Source organism: Sapajus apella, unplaced genomic scaffold (assembly GCF_009761245.1).
Source record: "Sapajus apella isolate SASKATOON/1434 unplaced genomic scaffold, GSC_monkey_1.0 scaffold183, whole genome shotgun sequence".
In the NCBI taxonomy this organism is placed as follows: domain Eukaryota; kingdom Metazoa; phylum Chordata; class Mammalia; order Primates; family Cebidae; genus Sapajus; species Sapajus apella.
In genome coordinates this window covers 416167-442913 of record NW_022437123.1, presented here as the reverse complement: position 1 = coordinate 442913, position 26747 = coordinate 416167, and the positions used below count along the sequence as shown (strand labels likewise).

The 26747-nt window shown below is 39.6% G+C and overlaps 1 protein-coding gene across 2 annotated transcripts in view; it reads right to left on the bottom strand.

The window, feature by feature from the left end:
* Positions 1-20044: 20044 nt before the first annotated feature.
* Positions 20045-26747, bottom strand: part of IPO8 (importin 8) — a 73505-nt gene continuing 66802 nt past the window's right edge. For both annotated transcript variants that reach the window (XM_032268538.1, XM_032268539.1), the window contains 3 exons: positions 25122-25325; positions 22924-23040; positions 20045-22000 (listed from right to left, as the gene is read on the bottom strand). In XM_032268538.1, the coding sequence (XP_032124429.1) occupies positions 21903-22000; positions 22924-23040; positions 25122-25325 (419 nt within the window). In that variant the 3' untranslated portion in view covers positions 20045-21902. The remainder of the gene's footprint in view (positions 22001-22923; positions 23041-25121; positions 25326-26747) is intronic.

Sequence of the window (26747 nt, the reverse complement as noted above, 5' to 3'; positions counted from 1 at the left end):
TGAGCATTAATTCAGGAAAGAAAATAGGAATCCACCAGAATCATGAAAAATACCTCAGATCCCAGAGAGGAAAATGTAAGCAAACAGACCCTGTGACAGCATCTGGCTGATAAAATTGAGTGAAACCCCAGTATGTGAGAGAAGCAGAGAGCCTCCCTCTGTTCCTCACCTTTCCACTGGGGATTTGAGCAGCCCAGGCCAAGGGAGAGGACCTTGTTTATCCTAAGCCTTGTAGCCAACCTGGGGAGAAGCGTGGAGATGCTATGAGAAAAAGACTCTAGGGAACACTGCAGGCGTTTTCCCAGACCTGGGACCAAGAGCAGGATGAGTTTTTAACCCAGGGACATAAAGTCAGCCATTCTTTAGCAACCTGGCGGTGTAACCATGTAGGCATTTGGGTCTTAGGCCAGAGGCTGGAGTGCCTGCTCTAGAGTAGGGGAGGGGTCTCCAGAGCCAGAACTGTGAAAAGTACCTTAGCAGTAGGCACTGGAATTGTGCTCTTCCCCACTGCAAGACTAGGGTGGGATGGGAGCTGCTACCACTGCAGTTTCTCCTGAGCAGCAAGACTTGCAGCCCAGGCTAGCTTGGTGACTTGGAACCAGTCTGTGCATACCATTTCTGGGTGCCACATCCTGCTCCCATGAGATCATGGTGCAGTAGGGCCCTCTCCACTCTACCCACAGGCAGAAATCCAGGACTTTGAAACACCTGGTTGCCTGGACCAGCAGCCTGAGCTGTCCCACCCTTCATAGACATAGATCAAGATACAGTGGGGCCCTTTCTGCTTCATGCCCAGGCAGATCTCCAGGCATTTGGAGGACCCATTTGCCTGGTACAGCAGCTTGAGCCACCCCATCCTTCCTGGGCATAGATTGTGGTGGAACAGGGCTCTCTCTGTTCCATAATAGACTGATCTCCCAGTATTTAAAGTACCTGCTCACCTGGATTGGCATTCTGACCTATGTCACCCTTCCTATATAGAGATCCTGGTGAAACAGGGACCTCTTCACTCCATACCCAGACAGATCTCCAGGCACCTGGAGTGCCCACTCTCCTATCCAGGAGAGTTTAGGCCATCCCCCATCCCTGTGCATTGAACTTGGAGCTGAAGAGGTTTCCCAGCTCCATGTCTAGGTGTACCTCTAGGTACTTGATGGCTCCCCACTGGATTCTCCCTCAGCATTTGTGATTGTGCCTGGGGTCTGTAGGGAGACCCGCCTGGTCCAGCTCCATCCATCATGGACGCCACTCACCAGGGGCTGAACAGGGAGCTCAGACCACTGTGTACTCCATGGATCAGTCCATTTGCCTGAGGCAACAGAGAGCTTCTTCCAGTAAACAAGAATCAAGTATATGCCCAAACTGGCTGCATTCAGCTCTTACCTGTAAGTGCCATCTACAGGCTTATAGTTTGAACTGCACAGTCCAATATAAAATTTGCCATCAGAACTGCATACAGCTATAGAAACAATGCCATACAACCCTACCCAACATTATCTACAGTTATACCTGCTGGAGAGAGGGTAAAAAGAGAAAGAAAAAATAATAATATTATAGGGAAAGAAATAAAAAGAAAAGTTCTACTTGCTAGAAAGTAACTACAAACATTATAAGCACCAGCATCGCAGATGAGAAGGAACCAGGGCAAGAATTCTGGTACTATGAAAAACTTGAATGTAGTGATACCATCCAAGGATTGCACTAGCACCCCAGCAATGATCTCTAGACAAAATTGAACCTAAGAAATGACAGATAAAGAATTCAAAGCACAGACTGGGAGAAAAAAAAAAAAAAAAAAAACTCAATGATATCCAAGACAAGGTTAAAAATAAACACAAACTTCTAAAGCAATCTCCAGGAAATGAAGGAAGAGATAAACATTTTAAAAAGAAATTAATCAGGGCTGGGTGCTGTGGCTCATGCCTGCAATCCCAACATTTTGGGAGGCCGAAGCCAGAAGATTAGTTGACGTTGGGAGTTTGAGACCAGCCTGTTCAACATGGTGAAACTCATCTCTACTAAAAACACAAAAATTAGCCAGGCGTGGTGGCACACGTCTGTAATCCCAGCTACTCAGGAGGTTGAGGCAGGAGACTGCTCGAACCCAAGAGACAGATGTTGCAGTGAGTCGAGATCACAGCACTGCACTCCAGCCTGGGCGACAGGGGCAATGGCGCGATCTCGGCTCACCGCAACCTCCGCCTCCTGGGTTCAGGCAATTCTCCTGCCTCAGCCTCCTGAGTAGCTGGGATTACAGGCACGCACCACCATGCCCAGCTAATTTTTTGTAGTTTTAGTAGAGACGGGGTTTCACCATGTTGACCAGGATGGTCTCGATCTCTTGACCTCGTGATCCACCCGCCTCGGCCTCCCAAAGTGCTGGGATTACAGGCTTGAGCCACCGCGCCCGGCCGGTCATGTCAATTATTCTTAAGAAAATTACTAGGGGAAAAACTAACCAATCAAGGAATGACCGGGGAAACCTCAACAAAAGGACTTCTCATGGGCATCAAATATTTCTACCTGTAAGCTACAAGATGAAAACAATGGGGAAAATACAGGTGACAGAAGAGAATGAAAGTGATATAAGATTTGACAAGATAAAACTTTTTAAAAAGCAAAGATAGAGAAAGAAAAGGTGGAGAAAACAATAAGCTTGCTAATTGCTTCATCAATAATAGCTGGCAACCAAGAGATAATCAAGTTGAAAAATCAAGTTTTAGAAGTATAGCATACTTAACAACACAACAGTAAACACTAAGAAAGACAGTATTATTCACTAAACTTGTATATTTGAAGGGAGGAATGAAGACAGAAGGAAAAATATAAGTCAATTTTAATATTTTAATGCTGATTGAATTAATGAAATTGTAGATATAATTCTTTTTTTTTTGAAACGGAGCCTCGCTCTGTTGCTAAGCTGGAGTGCAGTGGCACAATCTCAGCACACTGCAATCTCCGCCTCCTGGTTTCAAGCGATTCTCCTGCCTCAGCCTCCCAAGTAGCTGGTATTACAAACCTGCACCACCACACCCAGCTATTTTTTGTATTTTTAGTAGAGACAGCGTTTTCAGTGTTGGTCAGGACAGTCTCAATCTTCTCACCTTGTGATCTGCCTGCCTCAGCCTCCCAATGTGCTGGGATTACAAGCATGAGCCACTGCACCCAGCCAAATTATAGATATAATTCTAAAGAAAGAAGAGAATAGGCTGGATGTGGTGGCATGCATCTTTAGTCCCAGCTACTCAGGAGGCTGAGGTGTGAGGATCACTTGAGCCCTGGAGGTCAAGGCTGCAGTGAGCCAAGATTGTACCACTGCACTGCAGCCTGGGCAACAGAGCAAGACCCTGTCTCAAAAAAAAAAAAAAAAAAAAAGAAGAAGGAAGAAGAAGGAAAAAGAAGAAAGAAGAAGGAAAAGAAGAAAAAAGGGAAGAGGAAGAAGAGGAGGAGGAGGAGGAGGGGGAAGAGGGGAGGAAAAGGAGGAGGAGGGGGGGATTATATTGTAATAAGCAGCCACTAGAACAAAAACAAAAGAGAGACAACAGAGAAGAAACTTTTCAAATGTTACACATGTAATACTACAGAACTACAATTACTCACACCAATGAATGTAGGTTTTTTTACCTAGTAAAAGACATTTTCAGATTAAGTCACAAATATATGTCACAAATCCAATTCCTATGCTATTCACAAGTCACCCTGATGTACTGCACACTTAAAAATTTGTTAAGGGTTGATCTCATCATGTTAAGCATTCATACAAAATCCACTAAAAAGAAGAGGCACAAGGAACTTTGAGGTGATAGAAATGTCTATGACCTTGATTGCGGTGGTGGTTTCATAGGTGTATGCACATGTCCAAACTCATCAAATTGTATTTAAATATGTACAGCTTTTTGTATACGATTTATATCACAATAAAGCTGTTTTTTAAAGTCACATCTTGAAAGCAAAATTATTCAAAAAAGTTAAAAATAAAAAGATGGGCAAAAACCTATGAGAAAAATACAAAACAAAAAGAAAGTGGTGTTTGTAATACAGCATGAAAGAAGGCAGAATTCAGGCTAAAAAGCAATAGTAAATATAGAAAGGCACTTTACAACGCTAATGAATACAAACCAAAACAAAGACACAACAGTGATAAATATCTCTATACTAAACAATGTGGCAGCAATGTTGATGAAACAGAAATCACAGGAGACACAAGGAGAAACAGATGGAAATAGCAGTAGGAGATTTTTTTTCCATTTCTCTCAGTCCAACTCAGACCAAATGGGCAAAAATAAGAACACATATAAAAAGACAAACAATATAATAAATCAGGTATATTTTTGCTTCTAGACATGATGGAATTCATAGCAGCAAACTGCTCTCACTGAGAACAATAACAAAATCTTGATAATTTTTTTTAAAATCATATTTTGTAATGTACCAGAGAGCTGCAAAAGTAAATGGTTCTAGAGGGACTAAAATTCCAGAGACGAAGAGAGTAAACTTTTTATAAATGAGTTGAGCATTTGCAGCTGCCTTCTCCAGGAGATATTTCCTAATTCTGGGCACTGGCTAGAGTCAGAAGATCTGGTCTTGGTCTGGACAGAGGGTCTCTGCTGGACAGACAGAAAAACTAACACAGCTTTGGGCGGTCATTTAAAACTTGGTTTGACAAAATTGGAAACCTGAGAGCTGGTCTCCCTTCTCAAGGGATTCAGCTAATTCCAAAGATGTACATAGTGGGAGATTAAAGCTGAAAACCTCTGAAAGACAGAACAGAAACTCCCACAGTCCATTGGTGCTGAGACGACAAAGACTCACCTGTCTCTTAACTAAAAGCACTGAAGGGACACACACTAGGTACTGGAGCACACACAGGATGAGCCGTGAAATCTTTCCAAAACTGTCCTTTAACCTCAACTCAGCTCAGTCTCAGACTGGATTAAAATGAGTTCCCCCTTTCTTCTACTCTCATTTCTTAGCAAAGAAAAACTTGAACTTTCTCTGTTGAATGGCATTGTCAACAGGAGCCTCTATTACTTTTTATGTGTGTGTGTGCAATTTCCAGTATTGAATGAAAAATTACTAGCATGCAAAGATAAAAACTGTGTGTCTAGTAACCAAGAGAAACAAACAGACTAAAGGGGCTTGTTAAAATTAGCCGGTCACAGTGGTGCGTGCTTGTAATCCCAGCTACTTGGGAGGCTGAGGAGGAAGGATTACTTGAGCCTAGGTATTCGAGGTGGCAGTGAGCCATCATCGTGTCACTGTACTCCAGCCTGAGGGACAGAATAAGACCCCATCTCAAAAAAGGGAAAGGGGTCTTATTAAGGAGGAGATCTATGCAGTTTTCTCTAAATACATCCTGGAAATAGGGGCAGAAGATGCAGACAAGCATTTGGTACTTGAAAGAGCTCCCTAATCCCCACCACCAGCTCCCATCCCATCCTGCACCACCCTGAGCTACCAGGAGTGCTGGCTACTTGTAGCTTCCCACCTCCCAGGGACGAGACCCACTTTGCCCTTCTAAATTGCTTTCCCTCATAGCCTGGCAGAAGGGAAAAAAATCATATTCATAGTAGGAAGTGATAGAGGTTTAGTAGTAAAAAAGAAGCCTAGTCCAAAATCCCATTAATGGTCATCCCCACCCCAGTCAGCAGTTTCCCAAGCAACTAGTTTCAAAGTTTTTAACTTTCCTTTATCCGTTGAGGAGACATCTAAGTGCCCTGTTTGTCAACTCACTCTTCATTGTGGTTTTCTGAAAATGTTATAGCATGGCCTGAGGCACAGCTGCACTATTTTCCAAGAACGAAGCTCCCTTTGAAGAATAGAGAATTTTATAAATATAAAATAACATAACTTGGGTTAAAAAATTAAGCAAAATAATTTTTGCATAACCTCCCTCTTTTTCTTCTCTCCCTGCTTTTTTCTTCAACTTTTAAGTTCAAGAGTACATGTGCCAGTGTGCAAGTTTGTTACACGGATAAATGAGTGCCATGGGGGTTTGCTGCACAGATCATCCCATCACTTAGGCATTAAGCCCAGCATCCATTAGCTATTCTTCCTGATGCTCTCTCCCGCCCCTCCCTCCGACAGGCCCCAGTGTGTGTTGTTCCCACCCATGTGTCCATGTGTTCTCTTCATTCAACTCCCACTTATAAGTGATAACATGCAGTGTTTAGTTTTCTGTTCCTGCATTAAGTTTGCTGAGGATAATGGCTTCCAACTCCACCCATGTCCCTGCAAAGGACATGATCTTATTCCTTTTATTCCTTTTAATGGCTGCATAGTATTTCATAGTATATATGTACCACATTTTCTTTATCCAGTCTATCACTGATGGGCATTTGGGTTGATTCCATGTCTTTGCTGCTGTGAATAATGCTGCAATGAACATATGCATGCGTCTTTATAATAGAATGATTTATATTCCTTTGGGTTTATACCTAGTAATGGGATTGCTGGGTTGATCCCACTGGTATTTCTGTCTTTAGGTCTTTGAGGAATTGCCACTTTGTCTTCCACAATGGCTGAACTAATTTACGCTCCCTCCACAGTGTAAAAGTATTCCTTTTTCTCCGCCACTTTGCCAGCATCTGTTATTTCTTGACATTTTAATAATAGCCATTCTGACTGGCATGCTCTCTTCCTGCTTTTAATGCTAAATTACAAGGTAAAAAAGAAAAAAAAAAAAACTAAGAATAAAGACAATTTTCCTTTTATACAATGTCACACTCACGATTAGAGGGTATAACTCACCAAGGCAGCCAGGTCTTCCTCTACAAATCCCTGTTCCACAAAGAAACTTGTACCCAGTCAGTGTCAAAACACAGAAACTCAGATTTCCTCAAGTTCTGCTGTCTGAAAAATTACAGTTTTTCTGCTGAACATCTAATACTTAATTAGTAATATCTAGTACTGAAAATAATATTCTATAAACCAGAGAGTCATTTTGTTATTGGCTAATGTTCTGAAGGAAGAATGTGAAACTTCCTTCACATTCGTGAAGGTGGCACCATGACACTTTAATTTCTTAAACCAAAAATATCATCACTTACCTTTTCCTCTTTAGTTCTGATTTTCACAAAAATCAAAATATAGAAACTGGCAGTTTTCCAAGAGTCTCAAGTCACAAAGTCCATCTGAAATTTTGGAAACAAAAATAAAGAGAAGCAAATGATTGGTATTCTCAAGTTGTTTGTTTTTTTTTTTAATCTCTCTCAGGTTGATAGCAGCCTTTAGCTTCCAAAGCTATTTACCCCCTAATACTTTCTTATGCCTAAAATATTTAAACTAAAAAAATTCAAGTCACCCTGCAGCAGTTCTCCTAGCGTGCTCATTATGAACAAACTTCTTCCATACCTTTTCTCTCCACCGCATTTCGAGTTCATGGAGTAAGGTGCGCTAACAAGTGGGTGATCAAGTCAACTTCATTTTCTGCCCTTCAGGGCTGTAAGGATGATCTCCTATTGGCTATGTTCTATAGTTACTGAGAAAAGTGACAGATAATCAAGTAAGAAAATAACAAGTACGGACTACAAGTGCTCACAACAAGTTCCACCTACTGTGTGTTCAGCACAAAGCAGAGCACTGGGGCAAGGGTCGGGTGTAGAGAAGAGCAAAGGAAAAATATGGCATCTCTGGCATCCGTCCCTTCACAGTCACCACCACCCCTACCTTTCAAAATGCACATACCCACAAAGCCTCTGGAACCATGCAGGTTAGGAGAGTTTTTCAGTGGAAGGATTTGACTTTGTTCCCAGCTTTCCCAATGATGACTACATGACTCACACCATTATCCACTCTGTTTCCACATCTGCTCTTCTCCCTCTATCTGTTCCTTCTTTTATATGAGATAGTCAGAACACTCAGGGTGAACCAGACTAAGAATTATTCCATCTCTAAAACTCTAGTAGATATTTGATTATAAACTACATTTTCAGATAGGAGTAGAGGGAAATAAAGAAGAATCAAAAGAAAAATTAGAAAATGGAAGACAAATGAGAATAATAAAGCAGCACGAATGCTTGTTAAAAATGGTATCAATTATCTTTAAAAGCCATGATGGCTCATAAATGCTCTTTTTAAAGGCAAAAAACAATATACCAAGAGTTTAAAATTTCCGAATGTTTTACAGAGTATCAAGAAATGTGTATGGGCAAAAATGCTTTTTGAAATACTGGAGACAAGAATTAATCTGCCCAGAATTAGTAACAGAGAATGAAGGTGGCTCCCGGGTAAAGACAAACAGCCTAAGCCCCCTCTCCTGTTTGCCCTGTGTGCACGGCAGAGGCAGAAGCTGGCCACGGCCCTGCTCACTGTCATATTCTTCTGTGGTGACTTTCAGACGTTCTTTCTTCTCTATTTCTGATGACTTCTGTATGTTTCTACAGCTCTCAAAAGAGGGAATTATGCAAAGGCAATTCACTCTGTTTTTAAGACATTCTCTTTCTCTCATATACATATGTTTAAACTCTACCTACTTAAATTTTGCTTTAAAAAGGCCATAAATTAACATCCTCAAGGACCACATTTATAATCATATAGAGAGTATGCAGTGGAAAACATATTCACCATAAAGAAATGCACTTTGCAGCATTTAAAAAGCACGTTTCTTTAATTAAGGTATACTGTTAATAATGGTATAGTACAACTGTACCATATTGATTTCATTCCCTTGCAAAATCTCTTAGAGGTTCTGTCAAACCTGATGACAGCACAACCCAATACTCTAATACTGGTTCTCTGCATGGCAGAATAAAATGAACGGTGTCACCATTGCCAAGCCACAGCTCAACAGAAGATCTGAGGAACCAAAAGCAATTCTGTTCTTGTCTTTAAAGCCCACCGTGAATGCTAAACCCAGATGTCTCTGAAAAGCAGATTTCTAAGTTGAATATAAACATGAAATGGTGAAAATCGAACCTAAGGGCAGAAGGCATGCCAGGCTTATGAATACTCTCAAATGATTCTGAGAAAGCTTTGCAGCAGTGCAAGTTTATCATGCACTTTAAACTGATCTATTGAACTATCTCAGTTGCATGGCTTAGTAGAGCTGACCCACTGAGTAACAGACACATCTGTTACTACAAATGAGCATATTAACAAGTATAACTCAAGATAATGCCTGAATATGTGAGAAACTAATTCAGCCACAGCTGCAAATGGGATTTTATGGCCATATAAATATAACCTATAAAATAGATCATGCCTTTTCATTTGTATAAAGTTTTACATATTATAAAATAAAGCTGACTAAAAATAAAAATGATAATCCCTGAGAACAAAGCATAACATCTGTAAACAGATGCTAACTGAATCTAAGCTACAGATTGTCATATCTGTTTTTAAATGTAGCTTAGTTTGAAAGTAGACAACTGAGACCACTGTAGGAAAATCGAGACCATTTTAAGAAAACTCAGTTATCATATTCACTTTTGAATTTCACCCTATCATCGAATTTTGGGGTGAGGAGGGGTCTTGGAGATGGCCCAGTTCTGCTTCAGATGATATGTCTGCATTGCCTCTCCAGAGTTCTTGTATGGACAATGTCTGCTTGTTCTTCTAGCAGTTCAGTGTGTCTTGCCTTTATTTATACTACAAAGCATAGAAGAGCATATGGGACCCTAGGTTAGAAGAAAGACACTATTTCAGATTACACAAACACTCCATTCTGTAGCCCCCAGATAAACAGAAGTAAAGACTTCTGCCTCACTTGTCAAAATGAGAAATCAGTGTTTTCACACTCATGGTGGAAACCATGTTTATCCTTTGTTTTCTGTTTCATTTCTATTTTTAATGACCTTTCCCTCACTTGCTTCTTAATTATGTCTTTCCCCTGATATTTCTCACAGATTCTTACATTTTCACAAGTTACTAGAGTAAATATTGGAGGTTTCTGAGCTTTGTGTGATATTGTACCCCAAATCATAGCTTTTAAAAATGTTATACATATCATTAAGCAGGCTACTTCCAAGGATAAATAGCAACAAGAGAAAGAAATAACATGTCAACTTTTATTTGCCAACAGACTTCTCCCTTAGAAAAGTGAAGAGGCTTCCCTGAAATTAGAAAGCTGTTTTTCATGAGCTGATTGAACCATCTGACTCTGAGATGATTTCTATACCCACAAGATGTATTATTTTAGCAGACTGTAAAATCTATCTTCTCAGGATCCTCAGGAAAATGCTATCTCTGTCAAGGCACAATGGCTTGCACCTGTAATCCCAGCACTTTCTGAGGCTGAGGCAGGAAGATCACTCAAGTTCAGGTGTTCGGGACCAGCCTGGCCAACATGGCGAAACCCTGTCTCTACTTAAAAACTAAAATTAGCTGGGCATGGTGGTGTGAGCCTGTAATCCCAGTTACTCAGGAGGCTAAGGCAAAAGAATAGCTTACACCCAGGAGGCAGAGGTTGCAGTGAGCCAAGATCACACACTGCACTCTAGCCTGGGTGACAGAGCTAGACTCTGCAAAAAAAAAAAAAAAAAAAAAAAGAGAGAGAGAAAAAAAAAGGATGATGCTATCTCTCATCAGGAGGTGGTCTGTGTCCCCTCCTTTTGAATTTGGGATGGCCTTGTGACTCACCTTGGCCAACAGGATGCAGAAGTGGCATTCTGTGACTGTTGAGGCTGGGCTGTGGAAAAGCCCTACAAGCATCCATGTCTGCTTTCTGGGAACGCGGTCATTGCTTCCTTGAGGATGGATGTTCAAATAGAGAACCCAGTATGCAAGCTAAGCCCAGTCCTCCATCAACTTGCCAATTGACTGCAGCCACATGAGTGACCACAGGCAAGCCCAGCAGCAGTATCCAACCAACCCACAAAACCCTAAGGAATAATTAATCATTGTTGTTTTAAGCCATAAATTTTGGAGTGGTTATGCAACAAAGGCTGAGACGGGGTGGAGAGCTATTATACCAAACAAAAAACAAATATGTGGTATCAGGTAACTTACTGGAAACTGTAGAGAAGATGACCCATGTTCTGTAGGAGGGGAAAAATTGGTAAAACTGTTGCCCATAGTAACTCAGAAGGTTAAGAAATCCACCTAATAAACTTGTGAGTCTGGCAAAGGAGATTTAAAAGCAAAATTTGAGAGAATCGGTTGGCTTTTTTTTTTTTTTTTAAAGCTGTGTATGATGTAGCATGGAAAGAAAAACATAAACAAAATAACTGTTTAGTTTGCAAGTCAAATTTAGAAAAAATATAGAAGAGTTAGGGTGTTCTAGATCAGGAAAGAAAACTGCTTAGTATTTCTAATATCTCCAATCAGTAAAACAGCATCAAAATAAGAGATAACCTTAGTGTTGAATCAAAGGCTGGCAGTAAGATCTTTTGTTAAGACATCAGAAAGATTTAAGGGAGCACTAGCAGACATTTCTCAGAAAGGTAAAAGGATTTCTAAGAACCTTACAACATTGTCTCACCTGTGGGATAAATTAGAGAGGTTTGTCTCAAAAAGAATTATGGCTTTAGGGTATGGAGTGAACCCCAATAAGACACAGCAAACCCACAAAGTTTCTGAGAGGATTATATTGGTGAGAGCACCACTGGATTGAATTAGAAGGGACAAAGACCATTCACAATAAAGAGAGTTTGGGGCTAAATTTTTTATAGTTGGTTTTAAATAGGCGGAGACAGCTACTCAGCTACAAAGATGGGCCATTTCTAATGAAAAGAAAAAACATCTCAGAAGGCAGAACCCAAACATCACAGCAGAGCCAAACGCTGGTGGGGGCGGGGGGGTGGGGGGCGGGAAGCAGAAGTGAGTTCTCATCAAGTATTCCCTGGTACCAAAGGAATGGGTCCTGGCAATGTGTGTCCAGGTAGATTTCAAATTTCCTATGAGCTAATAATTGTTAGGTGTCTTCCATTCCTCACATTTTTTTTTTTTCATGAGAATATCTATGTGAATATCCTCTCTCTGCCTCACCTTTGTGTGTTGGATCAAAGTGGGGAGGGCAGCAAACTTCTTTTAGGTCTCTGATGTCTGCATGAAGAAGAACACACTACCTTCGGATCTAATGCAGACAGATTATAAAATAATGGATTTTGAGAATGATGTCGTAACTGGATGATACTTTGGGAGTCTTGGGAAGGGACTTGAATTACTGGGAGAGAACGCAGATAGTGGTGGATTTTACTATAATGGCCCCAATGACCTGTAATATCCTGTGTCCACCCACTTTTGCAATGTGACTTTGCCACCCCACCCATCACGAGGTAGAGTCTATTTCTCTGCCCCTTTAATCTGAACTGAACTTGTTTTATTACTGTAAAATTTAGCCTAAGCTCACGCCTATAATCCTAGCACTTTGGGAGGCCAAGGCATATGGATCACTTGAGCCCAAGAGTTCAAGACCAGCCTGGGCAAGATGGTGAAACCCTGTCTTTACAAAAACACAAAAATTTAGCCTGTCATAGTGGCATGAGCCTCTAGTCCCAGCTACTTGGGATGCTGAGGTGAGAAGATCACTTGAGCATGGGAGGCAGAGGCTGCAGTGAGCTATGATCACACCACTGCACCCCAGCCTAGGTGACAGAGACCCTAACTCCAAAAAAAAAAAAAAATTTGAATGCAACCTAAGTGATGTTGTGACTTCAAAGTGTAGACCATAACAAGGCAGGCAGCCTCTATTTACACTGTCTTTTGAAGTGGTTGTCATCATGTGAAAAACCTTGGTCTTTCTCCTTGAGGATGAATGAATGACTACATGGAGAGAGGTACCTAGTTGACTCAGATGAGCCCAGCCCCAGGCAATCAAGTAGCTAAATGCAGCTGTGGGAGTGAGCCCTGACAATGGAAAAAAAAAAAAACACCACCTGATCAATCCACAGAACAGTGAGTGAGGTAAGTCATTATTTTTTTAAGCCAGCAAATTTTGGGATGGTTTGTTACATAGCAAAAATGACTGAAACAATACATAATAAAATGCCTATTTAATAATAGGTGTCAAATTAATTTCAAATCCCTTTCTTAAATTGTCAGAAGGGCTAATTCCCAAATTTCTGCAGTCATAGCTAAGCCTTACCTAGCTGCAGATATCTGACCAGACTTCTCTTAAGCATCACAATGCATAAAAAATTGCTTTTTAGAAACATAAAAAAGAAAAAAAGCTCCATCCTTTACCCTGCTTAATCTCCTCCCAAAGTGGATTTATGAACAGTGTATGTTATTTATATTAGCATAACAAATTGTCACCAAAATTAGCAGCTCAAAACAATAATTGTTTATCTCACACAGTTGCTAAAATTGGGACAGCAGTGAGTTGGGTGATTATGACTCAGAGCCCTCATGAGGTGGTATTCAAGCCAGGGCCAAAGTTTATGAGACTTGTCAAGGGTTGAATCATCTACTTCCATGTTGACTCATATGTCTACTGGAAGGAGGCTTCAGTTCCAAATGATGTAGGCTCTCCATAAAGCTGTTCATGACATCGCTTATGAGCCATGACATTAGAGCAAATACTGTAAGATAAAGCATCCAAGATGAAGTCAGTTTTTCATAACCTAATCTTGGAGGTGACACCCCATAATTTCTCCTGCATGCTTCTAAACTTACAGTTCAACCATAGAACGATGTGAGAGGGAATTAGTCAAGGCATAGCAAGAATCACTGTGGGCCACCTGGCAGGCTGGATATCAGAAGCAAAGAATAATCCAGCTGCAGTCACACATCTCTCTAGATGCAAAGTGCTAGTGTGTCTCCCACGTCAGTTAGCTTTCTATGTTGTAAGCAACAGCAGCCAGGTCTGGCTAATTTAAGTAGAAAAGAAACTCAATGAAAGGATCTTAGGTTCTCACAGAACTAAAAGGAAATCTTATAAACAAGGCTCAGAAACTGTCAGGATATTTGCTGAATGATTAAACAAATACTTGATAAATAAAAATATTAAATTTATCAAATATTTTACATTTGTTTAGATACTATGCTATAAGAAGTACATTAAACAATGACAGCCCATGGGATGTAATGAAAATGCAGATTTTTGTTTTCCATTCTCTCTTTAAATTTTATCCACTGGAAAAAGTTTTTCTCTGCTTTTAGATAATAATCCCTGGCAGGCCTGATGATTTTTTGATCATGCTTAGGAAATAAGCCTCAAAATCACTTTATATTGTAAAACATGATCTTGATTTAGAAATTTAAATGCCCAGCTTAAAATATTAATCAATACCTTCAGTCTTCAAAGATGAGAATTCTCCTGCATCTGTCCTCCACCAGCTTGTGTATTTATTTTCTATTGTTGCTATAACAAATTTTATTACCACTAACTAATGGCTTACAGCCCACAAGTGCATCATCTTACAGTTCTAGAGGTCAGCAGTCCTAGGTGGGCTTCACTGGGCTAAAATGAAGGTGTTGGTAGGACTACATTCCACCCTGGAGACTCTAGGAGAGTGTTTCCTTGCCTTTTCCAGCTTCTAAAGGCTGCCTGCATTTGTTGGCTCACAGCTCCCTTCCTCCAACTTCAAAGTCAGCAATAATGGACTCAGTCCTTCTTACATCTTGTCACTCTGGCCTTCTCTTCTGCCAACCTCTTCCACTTTTATGAAACCCCATGATTACAACTAAAAAGAAAATTTCATCCCAATATCCATGATGAACATCATTGCAAAAATCTTCAATAAACTACTGGCAAACCAAATGCAACAGCACATCAAAAACATTAACCATTATGATCAAGTAGCCTTCATTCTGGGGATGCAAGCCTGGTTCAACATATACAAATCTATAAATGTAATCCACCACATAAAAAGAACCAAAGACAAAAACCACATGATTATCTCAATAGATGTAGAGAAGGCCTTCGACAAAATTCAACAGCGCTTTATGCTAAAACTCTCAATAAACTAGGTATCCATGGAACATATCTCAAATAATAAAAGCTGTCTATGACAAACTCACAGCCAATATCATACTGAATGGGCAAAAACTGGAAGCATTCCCTTTGAAAACTGGCACTAGACAAGGGTGCCCTCTTTCATCATTCCTATTCAACATAGTATTGGAAGTTCTAGCCAGAGCAATCAGGAAAGAAAAATAAAGGGTATTCAACTAGGAAAGGAGGAAGTCAAATTGTCTCTATTTGCAGATGACATGATTGTATATTTAGAAGACCCCATCATCTCAGCCCAAAACCTCCTTAAGCTGATAAGCAACTTTGGCAACGTCTCAGGATACAAAATCATTGCGCAGAAATCACAAGCATTCCTATATACCAATAACAGACAAACAGAGAGTCAAATCAAGAGCAAACTCCCATTCACAATTGCTACAAAGATAATAAAATACCTAGGAATACAACTAACAAAGGACATGAAGGACCTCTTCAACAACAACCACCGCTCAAGGAAATAAGAGAAGACACAAACAGATGGAAAAACATCCCATGCTCATGGTTGGAAAGAATCAACATCGTGAAAATGGCCATACTGCCCAAAGTAATTTATAGATTCAATGCTATCCCCATCAAACTATGCTTGATCTTCTTCACAGAACTGGAAAAAACATTTTAAACTTCATATGGAACCAAAAAACAGCCTGGATGGCCAAAACAGTCCTAAGCGAAAAGAACAAAGCTGGAGGCACCATGCTACCTGACTTCAAACTATAGTATAAGGCTGCAGTAATCAAAAGAGGATGGTACTGGTACCATAACAGATATAGACCAATGGAACATAACAGAAACCTGGGAAGTAATGCCACACACCTACAACCATCTGATCTTTGATAAACCTGACAAAAACAAGCAATGGGGAAAGGATTCCCTGTTTAATAAATGATGTTGGGAAAACTGGCTAGCCATGTGCAGAAAGCTGAAACTGGACCCATTCTTTACACCTTATACAAAAATTAACTCCAGATGGATTAAAGATTTAAACATAATACCTAACACCACAAAAACCCTAGAAAGAAAAAAAAAAAAAAAAACCTAGGAGAAAACCTAGGCAATACCATTCAGGACATAGGCATAAGCAAGGACTTCGTGACTAAAACACCAAAAGCAATGGCAACAAAAGCCAAAACAGACAAATGGGATCTAATTAAAGGTAAGAGTTTCTGCACAGCAAAAGAAACAATCATTAGAGTGAACCAGCAACCAACAGAATGGGAAAAAAAATTTGTAATCTACCCATCTGACAAAGGGCTAATATCTAGAATATACAAAGAACTAAATAAATTTACAAGAAAAAAACAACCCCATCAAAAAGTGGGTGAAGGATATGAACAGGCACATTTCAAAAGAAAACATTTATACAGCCAACAAACATGAAAAAATGCTCATCATCACTGGTCATTAGAGAAATGCAAATCAAAACCACATTGAGACCAACTCACACCAGTTAGAATGGTGATCATTAAAAAATCTGGAGACAACAGATGCTGGAGAAGATGTAGAGAAATAGAAATGCTTTTACACTGTTGGTGGGAGTGTAAATTAGTTCAACCATTGTGGAAAACAGTGTGCTGATTCCTCAAGGATCTGGAAATAGAAATATCATTTGACCCAGCAATCCCATTACTGGGTATACACCCAAAAGATTATAAATTGTTCTATTATAAAGACACATGCACACGTATGTTCATTGCGACACTGTTTACAATAGCAAAGACTTGGAACCAACCCAAATGCCCACCAATGATAGACTGGATAAAGAAAATGTGGCACATATACACCATGGAACATTATGCAGCCATAAAAAAAGGATGAGTTCATGTCCTTTGCAGGGACATGGATGAATCTGGAAACCATCATTCTCAGCAAACTGACACAACAGAAAACCAAACACTGCATGTTCTCAGTCATAAGTGGGTGTTGAACAATGAGAACACATGGACACAGGAAGGGGAACACCACACACTGGACATTGGGGGATGGGAGACTAGGGGAGTGATAGCAGGGGGTGGGGAGGTTGAGGAAGGATAACATTAGGAGAAATATGAAGATGATAGGGGGATGGATGCAGCAAACCACGATAGCATGTGTATACCTATGTAACAATCCTGCACAATCTGCACATTTACCCCAGAACTTAAAGTATAATTTAAAAATAAATAAATAAAAATTAAGTAGAGAAGAATGAAGGGGAAGGGGGAGGGGAAGGAGAAGGGAGGAGAGAAGGAAGGGGAGGTGGAAGGGGAGTGAAGGAGGTAGGAAAGGGAAGGGGCAGGGATGGGAGGGGAGGGGAGAAGAAGGGTGCTTTGCCATGCAGACTACAGAAAGTGAGGATTGAAAAAAAATAACAACCTACCTGGAATGCTGCTGCACATAGAAAGTGTGCACCGGATTTAGGAACAGGAAATATGGGGCACAGTGACCCAGAGACAACAGCTCCCTTCCAGCAGCATACATCTTCACCATCCAGCTGCTGTTGCATGCTTGTTTTCTCCACAGGAACCTATCTCCAAGATCTGATTTGTGGCCTCTGAGATGCTTCTAAAATCCAAACTCATTGGTATAACATCAATTATCCATTTGTTCATGTGTTTATTCTATTAACCATGCTTAGCCACCAGATGCAGGGCATTATAAAAACAACAAAACATGTCTACAAAATATTAATACCACATAAAGCATAATCTCTGCCTTCCAGCCAATAATCAATAGTGTGAGCAATTCAAGGCCAAACAAAACACATACCGTGGTGTGGAAAAGAGGAAAGGGTTCATTCTGATGGCAGGGATTACTTACGTGTGAAGAAATTATAGTTCACTGGCTGAAGACAAGTAGAGTCAGACTGTATGGAAATCAGGAGGGATGAGGGTCCAGCTGCAGGCAGTCCCCAGGAGAGAAATGACTGGCAAGGAAAAGAAACTAAGGGTACTGCCTACGGTCACTAGGCAGTAAGAATGGTGGGTCACTCTAAACCTATGAGTGATGTACTGGGACGCTGGGCCACAGTGGACAGTTGGCCATGAGTGTAGTTCCCACTCTCCCCAGGTTTTCCCTTCATACTTAGGGAGATCTGTTGGGGAGAGTCTCCATAAGGTCACTCCTGCCAGAGTTGCTGTCAGCCCCTGCACATTCCATAGCCTTTTGAAATCCTCCAGTTTCCAGCTCTTGAGGGGCACCCATCTACTTGTGAAATCTTTTTCATGTTGGATGACCTCCAAGATGAGCTTCTTCCCCTGTGTCCTGCAGGGAGCATGTGCATCCCCTTCTCTTCCCCCTTTATGTCAGGGCTTACACTCCCTCTTCTTCAGAGGACAGCACTTTCCTTCCTCTCGCAGCACGCTGTGTGGCTTAGACTCTCAGACCACCCAGACACATGCCTTCTCTCACCTATAGACCTCTCTTTTGGCTACAGGATCAGCCATGGTTGCCCTTTGTGCTTCTTCCTCAAACACAGTCTATCCAGAGTATAAGTCTTCTCTTTATTTATTGACTTTGCAGTCTTTCTTGCTAGCAAACTGCCTAAAACGGTCCCAAGCCCACCCAGGCAGCATTTGCACAGCAGTCTCAATGGAAAGAGTAAGGTGGGAACAGAAAAGACTGCCATTTAAGGCTCATCTGGAATAATTTTTAATAGAGAAAACATTCATGCATACACACATATGCATGTACATTGTTCTTAATGCATAACCAAGTTTTCCTTTTATGCCTGGATTATTCAGTCTCCCTTGCTAAACAGAAAACTATACTATAATTCATTATATTATTTAAATGACAATTTAAAATAACTGTTTTCTATCTTAGGAATTTTCACTGATTAACAATGTAATGGGTCCTACCATCATACGAGTACAGGTATGCATCCCATGAACTTTCAGTCAATAACAGACCACATAAATGACAGTGGTCCCATAAGACAATGGAGCTGGAGAATTCCTATCACCTAATATTTACTGTACTTGTTATTTTAGAGCACACTCCTACTTACTAAAAATGTTAACTGTGAAAAAGCCTCAGGCAGGTCCTTCAGTAGGTGTTCCAGTAGGAGGCGTTGCTACGTAGGAGATGACAGCTCCATGCATGTTACTGCCCCTGAAGACCTCCCAGTGGGAAAAGATATGGAGGTGGAAGACAGGGATATTGATGATCCTGACTCTATGCAGGCCTAGACTAATGTGTCTGTGTCTTAGTTGTTAACAAAAAAGTTTAAAAAGTAAACAAATGTTAAAAATAGAAAAAAAAAAAGCTTATAAAATAAGGACATTAAAAAGGAAAATGTTTTTGACAGCTGTACAATGTGTTTTAAGCTAAGTATTATTACAAAAGAGCTAAAAAGTTAAAAGTTCACAAAAAGTTACAGTAAGCTAAGATTGAAGAAAATTGTTTTATAAATTCGGTGTAGCCTAAGTGTACAGTGTTATAAAGTCTACAGTAGTGTGCAGCAATGTCCCATACATTCACATTCACTCACCACTCACTCACCCCGAGCAACCTCCACTTCTGCAAGCTCCATTCATGCATTTTTATCTTTTATACCATATCTCTAGTGTACCTTTGTGTTTAGATACAAAATTATGTTTAGCCACATAATTACCACTGTGTTACAACTGCCTACAGTATTCAGTATAGGACAGTAACGTGCTGTACAGGTTTGTAGCCAAGGAACAATAAGCTATCCCATAGAGCCTAGGTGTGTTGTAAGCAACACCATCTAGGTTTGTGTAAGTACACTGAAGGATGCTCGCACAACAAAATGGCCAATGAAGCATTTCTAGGAACATATCCATTATGACACATGACCATATTGATTACCAGTCTGGTTTGGACCACTAATAATTTGATAGGAGACCCATCAGAAAATGGCTCCATTTCAGTGACAACTTCCATTCCTTCAAGGTCCTGCTGTGGTTGAATACCCTGTGCTTTTCCAGAGCTCTGACACTCTTGTGTGGAATTCCTGGTTCATGAGATGGGCTCTCACCCCTTACTTCCCCATGAATTAGCTGTTCCTGATAAGCCCTGGTTACCCTGCCAGACATACAGTCCACCTTTCTTCAGGTCCCCAGATGTCAAGACAACATACTGATGGGTTATTACCAACTGCCTAAAGCGCCTCCACATTTCAGAAAACATTTCACACAGAAGAGTTCAGAATCCTGGGAATCAGTCCACATTTTATTTTATAGTACATTCATATAAGTTCCTGCATTTCCAAGGTAACCAGGTCACATTCAGGTTAGCACTGCTGGTAACAAAATCATACAATTACCCTGGCTTCAAAAACAAGAAAGGGTGATGCACATCTTTCCCTTTAATACTGCGGAAGACAATACATCACAAAATAAAATCTCTAAAATCACATGCCTTTTACAATCCAGTGTGAAGGCATATAATTTATGTTAAGATTAGACCATATGGAACATGAGAATAAAGAGTTTGAAAGCTCTCTAAAATTTCCCCCAATGCCATCTTTCTCTTCTAACTGCCAGTTGGCACATTCGGCTTCGATGCCTTGGGAAGCGAGGGGCAGAGGAAAGCAGGGGGTCATTTAACTCTAAATTCATGGTTTTCCAGGCTACTTCTATAGAGATCACTTAACCTAAAATTCTGAAGAGTTAACAGGCATGAGGGATGGTAATATAGGAAGCACCTGAAAAAATTTCCTCAAGTCACTGATGGGAAATTTAAGTTGTGAATTTTTGTGAATTTTCAACTTTACAGAAAGGAAAATCTGTTATCACATCTAGTAATATGTTAAGTTCTGAAGATACGTTTTCATTTTACTGAATGAAAATCCTATGATCCATGCTCTGGTCTTGAACCAGGTCAGAAAAACACTGTAATCTCCATCTGCAATATTTCCCGTAGGCCTCCTATGAGTGCAGCTGCCCCAACCCTTGAAAATTTTAAGAAGTCAAACTGAGCTATAATAAAGACACAAACAAAATAGGTAGGAGAATATTCAAATATGTGAGAAAGCAAGAAATTAGATTTGTTTGGATTTTTTTTCTAGATTAAAAAAATATTATAAAATGCTTTGGACCCTGGTCCAACATAGCTGGAATGACACGTTGTTTAAAATGCAAGCCCCCATCCAGTAAGACAGTGTGCTTATGAAGCACCTTTCTCTTAGAAGTTCAATGTGCTTTAGGTATGATTATTAATTTTATAATTAAATTATTCAGAATATACTCACTTACTGTTAACTCCAGTGACTAAAGAGCCCCTGCCACTTGCTGCCAAGAAATTCAGTCCTGAACTTACAAGGTTAGGAGTGAAACTGATATGCATATTTGTTGACTCCAAAAGAAATACCACCCCTTTTCAAGGCAGAAAAAATGAGAGAAGAGGGAGTAAGACACTTCTTAAAGAAGCCACAAAACATCTTATGAAAAACCAGAGCCAGTGCATGTTTTATAATACAACCCCTGAAGAAAGCCCCCCAGCAGCAGGGTGAGCAGAGGGAGCAGTGAAGATTTTGAAACCAGAGTGACTTGCAGTAACTGCCTAACAATAAATTCACAGAGTAAAATGCAGAATAGTCGACATATAACCAAGGTTTATGTTGTATCTAGAAATATGTTTTATGTTTTTAAAAAAAATTGCAATGCTCTCCAAAAAATTTTTCTGATAATTCATGTACAACAGAAGGCACTGTTATCCGCATAAATCCATTGATTCTGCATGGCAAAAACCTGAGACGTGCAAGTCGATCCAATCCTCTAAAACAACCTTGGGCATTCAGCCTTTGGAGCATATGGTTTGTCCTTTCCAGTCCAATGATTGTTTTTGTTTCATTTCATACTTACAGTAGCTGTTTAAAATATATATTTCAGGGTGATAAAGGTCAAAGGGGAAAGAGTAGATAAATGTGCTGCCTAATGTCAGATGGTAACTGGTACAGCAGGAGGGCCCTAAAAGCAGCCCCTTCATTTCATCCCCTTGACCCTCACACTCCTTTTGTGAAATAATATGTAGTGATGACATTTGGTCAGCTGACGTTCTTTTTCCTTCAGTTGTTGCTGGGCACAGTCCCAAAGTTAAATGCAGAGAGGACTCCTTTGTTTTCAAAGGTGAAGCCTCCCTGTTGTTCAATCTTCTTCTTTGCCTCTAGCATTTTTCAAAAGAAAAAGGGAGAAGAAAAAAAGTAATGCTTAAGGTGACAAAGTTGGAGATGACTTAAAGGAGCCAAATTCTGTATATGCTTAGAACTGTGAAAGAATGTGACTCGTGGTATTAGTTATTCTGCCAAAGTGAACGTCAGCCTTTAACAGACCCACGTCAATAAGTAGGTATGTTCACTACTGTGGGAAAATCTGCAAAAATCGAGTGAAAAGAAAACATATCTCAGAGTTGGATTCTATTTCACTGTCTCTACTGCTGAAAGGGGGCCCAGGCTTCTCATATCAGGAGAGCTGATTCAGAATCTGCACAGAGCTGAAAATGTAAGTCCATGCAGAAGAACCAGCATTCTAAACTTTAAATGTCGAGTTTGCAATGTTTCCTACTAAAATTTTTTTGTAACTACAGAATCTTTTCCAATGATAATCTACAAGTAACTATAATAATCAACATAAAATAATAAAACAATCCCTCCAGCTTAAAAAATGAAAATCAATGACAAGAAACAATGGCTAATAAAGCCCAACAACAAGAAATGGAGAGTATTCCATTTCCAGGAATATAAGCTCCTTGCAAGAATTCAACAAGTCCCTTTGGCCCACGGCTGAAATGTTTAGGGGAGTGATCCAGCTGATTAAATCTCCCGCAGCAAGACTTATCCCAACCTTTACTTTGTATCTTTGCCTCCAATGTAGGATAAGAATGTGAATGAGAACACCACTAGGAGAAACATATTAATGTGCAGGGTTTTACAGAGTAAGACATCATGGGTGATTAAAACAAGAATCATACAATAATGACAATTCCTTAGAATTTAGAAGCAGTGTTTAGGTGCCACCTGGCTCATCAAATAAGGCTGACCATTGGCACTCCGACACATGCATTACACCCTGGAGGTTACTCTGGCTGACCTGCCACTGTCCGTCGGTGCTCTGCCAGTGTGTACACCTCCTGCAGTGCCCTCCTCTGATCCTCACTGAGTGGTGCCATCAGCAGCTGGTACCAGGCAGCATCTCGATTCTGCACAGCTGTTGCATTTTGGGAGGAAAAGACAAGAGGATAAAGTGACTATTAATTCAGAGAACAAGTAGTAACATAATCACAAAGAAATTATTCCAGACAGTAAAAGACAAAGAGTACAGTACTACAACACACACAAGGTGATGAAACTTATGCCAACAAAAGATTATTTCTGAGTACCCACTTAGTACCCAACTATGTGGGATATCGAAGGAAGGTTAGGACATTGCAAATCTCCAGTCTGCCTAGTTCTCTACCTCCTTTGCTGTCTTCTAGGGATGTTCTCTAAAATCCAGAACACCTGTACTCACTCATTACCATTTTCCTCTGGAATTTTCATACCACCTGCAGCTTCAGCATTGCTACTACCCCAAGGACTCAAATCTGTACCTCTAGGAAAAACCTTCCCCTAAGCCTCCTGGACTGTTCCATTTAAATAGCTCATCTCAAACTCAACATAACTGAAACCAAATTTAACAATTCCCTCCCAAACCTTCCATCTCCCCATTTCCCTCACCATTTCTATTAGTCTCCCAGGCAAGTCAACCACTGTAAATCCTTAACATCTCTGAGCATGCCCTCTCCACACCCAAAGCTCTGCTTCTTTCTTAATGTCTTTCATCTACATGCTACTTTCCATCAAATGTCACCCTTCCCATTCCAGGTCTCTATATACCTAAATTAATAACGTCATCTTCTAACACTTGGCTCCCACATCTAGCCCTTTCCAGCTTTTTCCTGCACATCATCCATCACCAGATAATTCCCCTGAAGTGAATTACCACATCCCCAAGTTCACTGCCTCAGAGAACAACTTTCAACACTACTCCAACGGGCAATGGGATGGACCACATCAGTCCAGAATTCAAGGCCTCTACAGCCCAGCTCAACGGTATTCCTTCACAGTATTTAAGCAGTGGCCCCTACATGCTGGTTTAAAGCTGCTTGTCATTTGAGGAGTATCTTTAAAAATACATCTCCTGAGATCCTACTCAAGACCTAAACCTTCCTTGGTAATTTTGACACACACCCATGTCTGGAACTACACTAGGGCACACTCTTGGTATTTCCATCCCCATGTTTATGCTGTTATTTTCCCCACGCTTTGGAATATAGTTTCTTGTGCTCTCTGCCTCGAATTCCTGTGAATTTCAATAAAAACATCTATGTAGTTTTTTCTTCATTAATGGTATTTGTAGCAACACTAAAAAACACCAATATATTAAGGTAGTAGTGCCTTATTAGTAACAATATATACATGTAAGGATGTTCATTTTAATATCCCTTGTAATGGTAAAAACATTGGAAACAATTTTAAGTGTCCCACAGTGGAAATAAATTACAATATAACTATAGAAATACTATCTAACCATAAAACAAATAATCCATATTAATGAGATTTAAAATAATTTATTTGATGAATAATTTTCTAAATATCCTCACTGGCTTTTTATTCTGTAAATTTTCCATTTCCATTTTCCATTTTTCTAGAGGTTATTGGTCTTACACATTTGAGGATGGCCTCTGTACACTGTGTACATTACGCCTATTATGGATATTTGGCAAATATTTTCTCCTCCCAAATCATTTATGAGTCCTGTGACTAATTATACTGTCCTTTGTTGTATAAAATTGGCAAATTACTTATGAAGTACAAAGTCACTCTCTTATGACAGCAGTTTCATTTCAGGGATTGTGAATTACTAATCGGTTGATAGCCACAATTTTTAAGCAACACATGCCTGAAACACTTCATCCTTTGCTATAAAAATGCTTCCCCATTTATGCCTAGAGGATGAAAAATATACACAGATACTCTTGCCATATATTACTTTTGCAAAAAATAACCTACAGGCTCACCCTGCTACTTCACAATGAAAGTTGCCAGGATTGGGTGATAGGTGTTTCATTGTTTTATTTTCAATCATTTCATCTATGTATGTTTAAGGATTTCTATCATAAGGAATAAATAAAAATTTTTTTTTAAAGAATCTAGATCAATCTTGGGCAGATATCAAAACTAACAGGAAGAAATGAAGAAAGAGTTTAGAAAAAAATATATCAGAAGATGTGGGGAGTAAAGACATACTTATCAGAGCTTGTGTAAAAAACTGATATTCATCCACACTATTGTCAAGGTCCAGTGGAGTACTGAACCCCTCAAGGGCAGTTTCTTCCAATACTTCTTCATCCCAATCATCATCATCCTCCTCCTCATCTTCACCTCTTCCATTATTTGACTGCATTGCTTGAGCAGTTACATTCGTCTCCTCTTCATCACTTGAAATCTCCTCTGTGAATCCATTAATTATTTAAAAGGAATCAAAACACGTAAGGACAAAATATACAATTTCACGACAAAAACCAAAGACTATAAAATCACACTCTGGAAAGGAAAAATCTTCCACGTAATTTTAATAAAAATAAATCTTATCTCTGGTCTAAAGAGGAGAGCCAAAAAATAAAAAATAAAATAAAATAAATAAACCTTATATTTACTATAGAGTTTGCTAAGTTGAGAATATCCTTATCCTCCTCACTGAAAACAGGTTCCCTAAACCTGTTATCCAGATGAACATTACTACTGTTATGCTATGCAAGTTCATTAATACAAGAATATTATTCAGTTGCAGATTTCAAAATTACCTTTGTTTAAAAAAAGTGACTGTGCAGTCAGTGCGTTTTAGACAATGACTTCCTATTGAGAATTCAGTCCTCTTAACAAACTGAGTTGATTATGCTTAGAAATGCCCAAATGAGGAGATCATTTCTGCTAGTATAAACAGTAAAATTACAGATCCAGCCATTCCACTTCAGGGTATGTATCTAAAATATTTGAAGTCAGTATGTAGAACAGATGTCAGCAGCCCCTTGTTCACTGCAGCATTATTCACCATAGCCAAGTTACAGAATCAGCCTAAGTGTCCATCAACAACAGATGAATAAAGAAAATATGGATTCTTTAAAATGAAACACTATTCAGCTCTTAAAAAGGTAATTCTATTATTTCCAACAACATGGGTGGACTTGGACATTATGGTAAGTGAAATAAGCCAGGCACAGAAAGACACATACTACCTGTTCTCCCTCATACACAGAATCTGAGAATCAAACTCACAGAAGTAGAGAGTAGAATGGTGGTTACCAGAGGCTGGAGGTAGTGGGAATGGGAGAATGTTGGTAAAAAGGTACAACGTCTCAGACAGAAGAATAAGGTTTTTGTTTTTTTGTATGTGTTTTTTTTATATCTATTGTACAGCATGGTGAATATTGTTAATAGCATATTGTACATTTCAAAATTGGCAAGACTGTAAATTTCAAATATTCCCACCATTAAAAAGGGTATTTAAGGTGATGGATATATTGGTTTGACTTAATCATTCCATATTGTATTCACAAATCATAACATCACTTTGTATCCCATAAATATATAATTTTTAAATTTATAATAAAAAAGAAATAGCAAAAATGTAAAGAAAAATAGTTAGCTTTGTGTGGCTTGAAAAGTTAAAAACTTGAACTACATTACATATCACCATGGATTCTGTATCTATTTTCAGTGTCAATCTGTTCCTAGCACTGAGATTGTAACTGAAATACAGGAACAGGAAGGCAGTAAATGCAGAACCAAATTCAAGATAAGACAGAAAACCTGGAGTAAACCCAAACCAGGTAATATTAACCTAAAACTAGTTTCATTACACACACCATATTG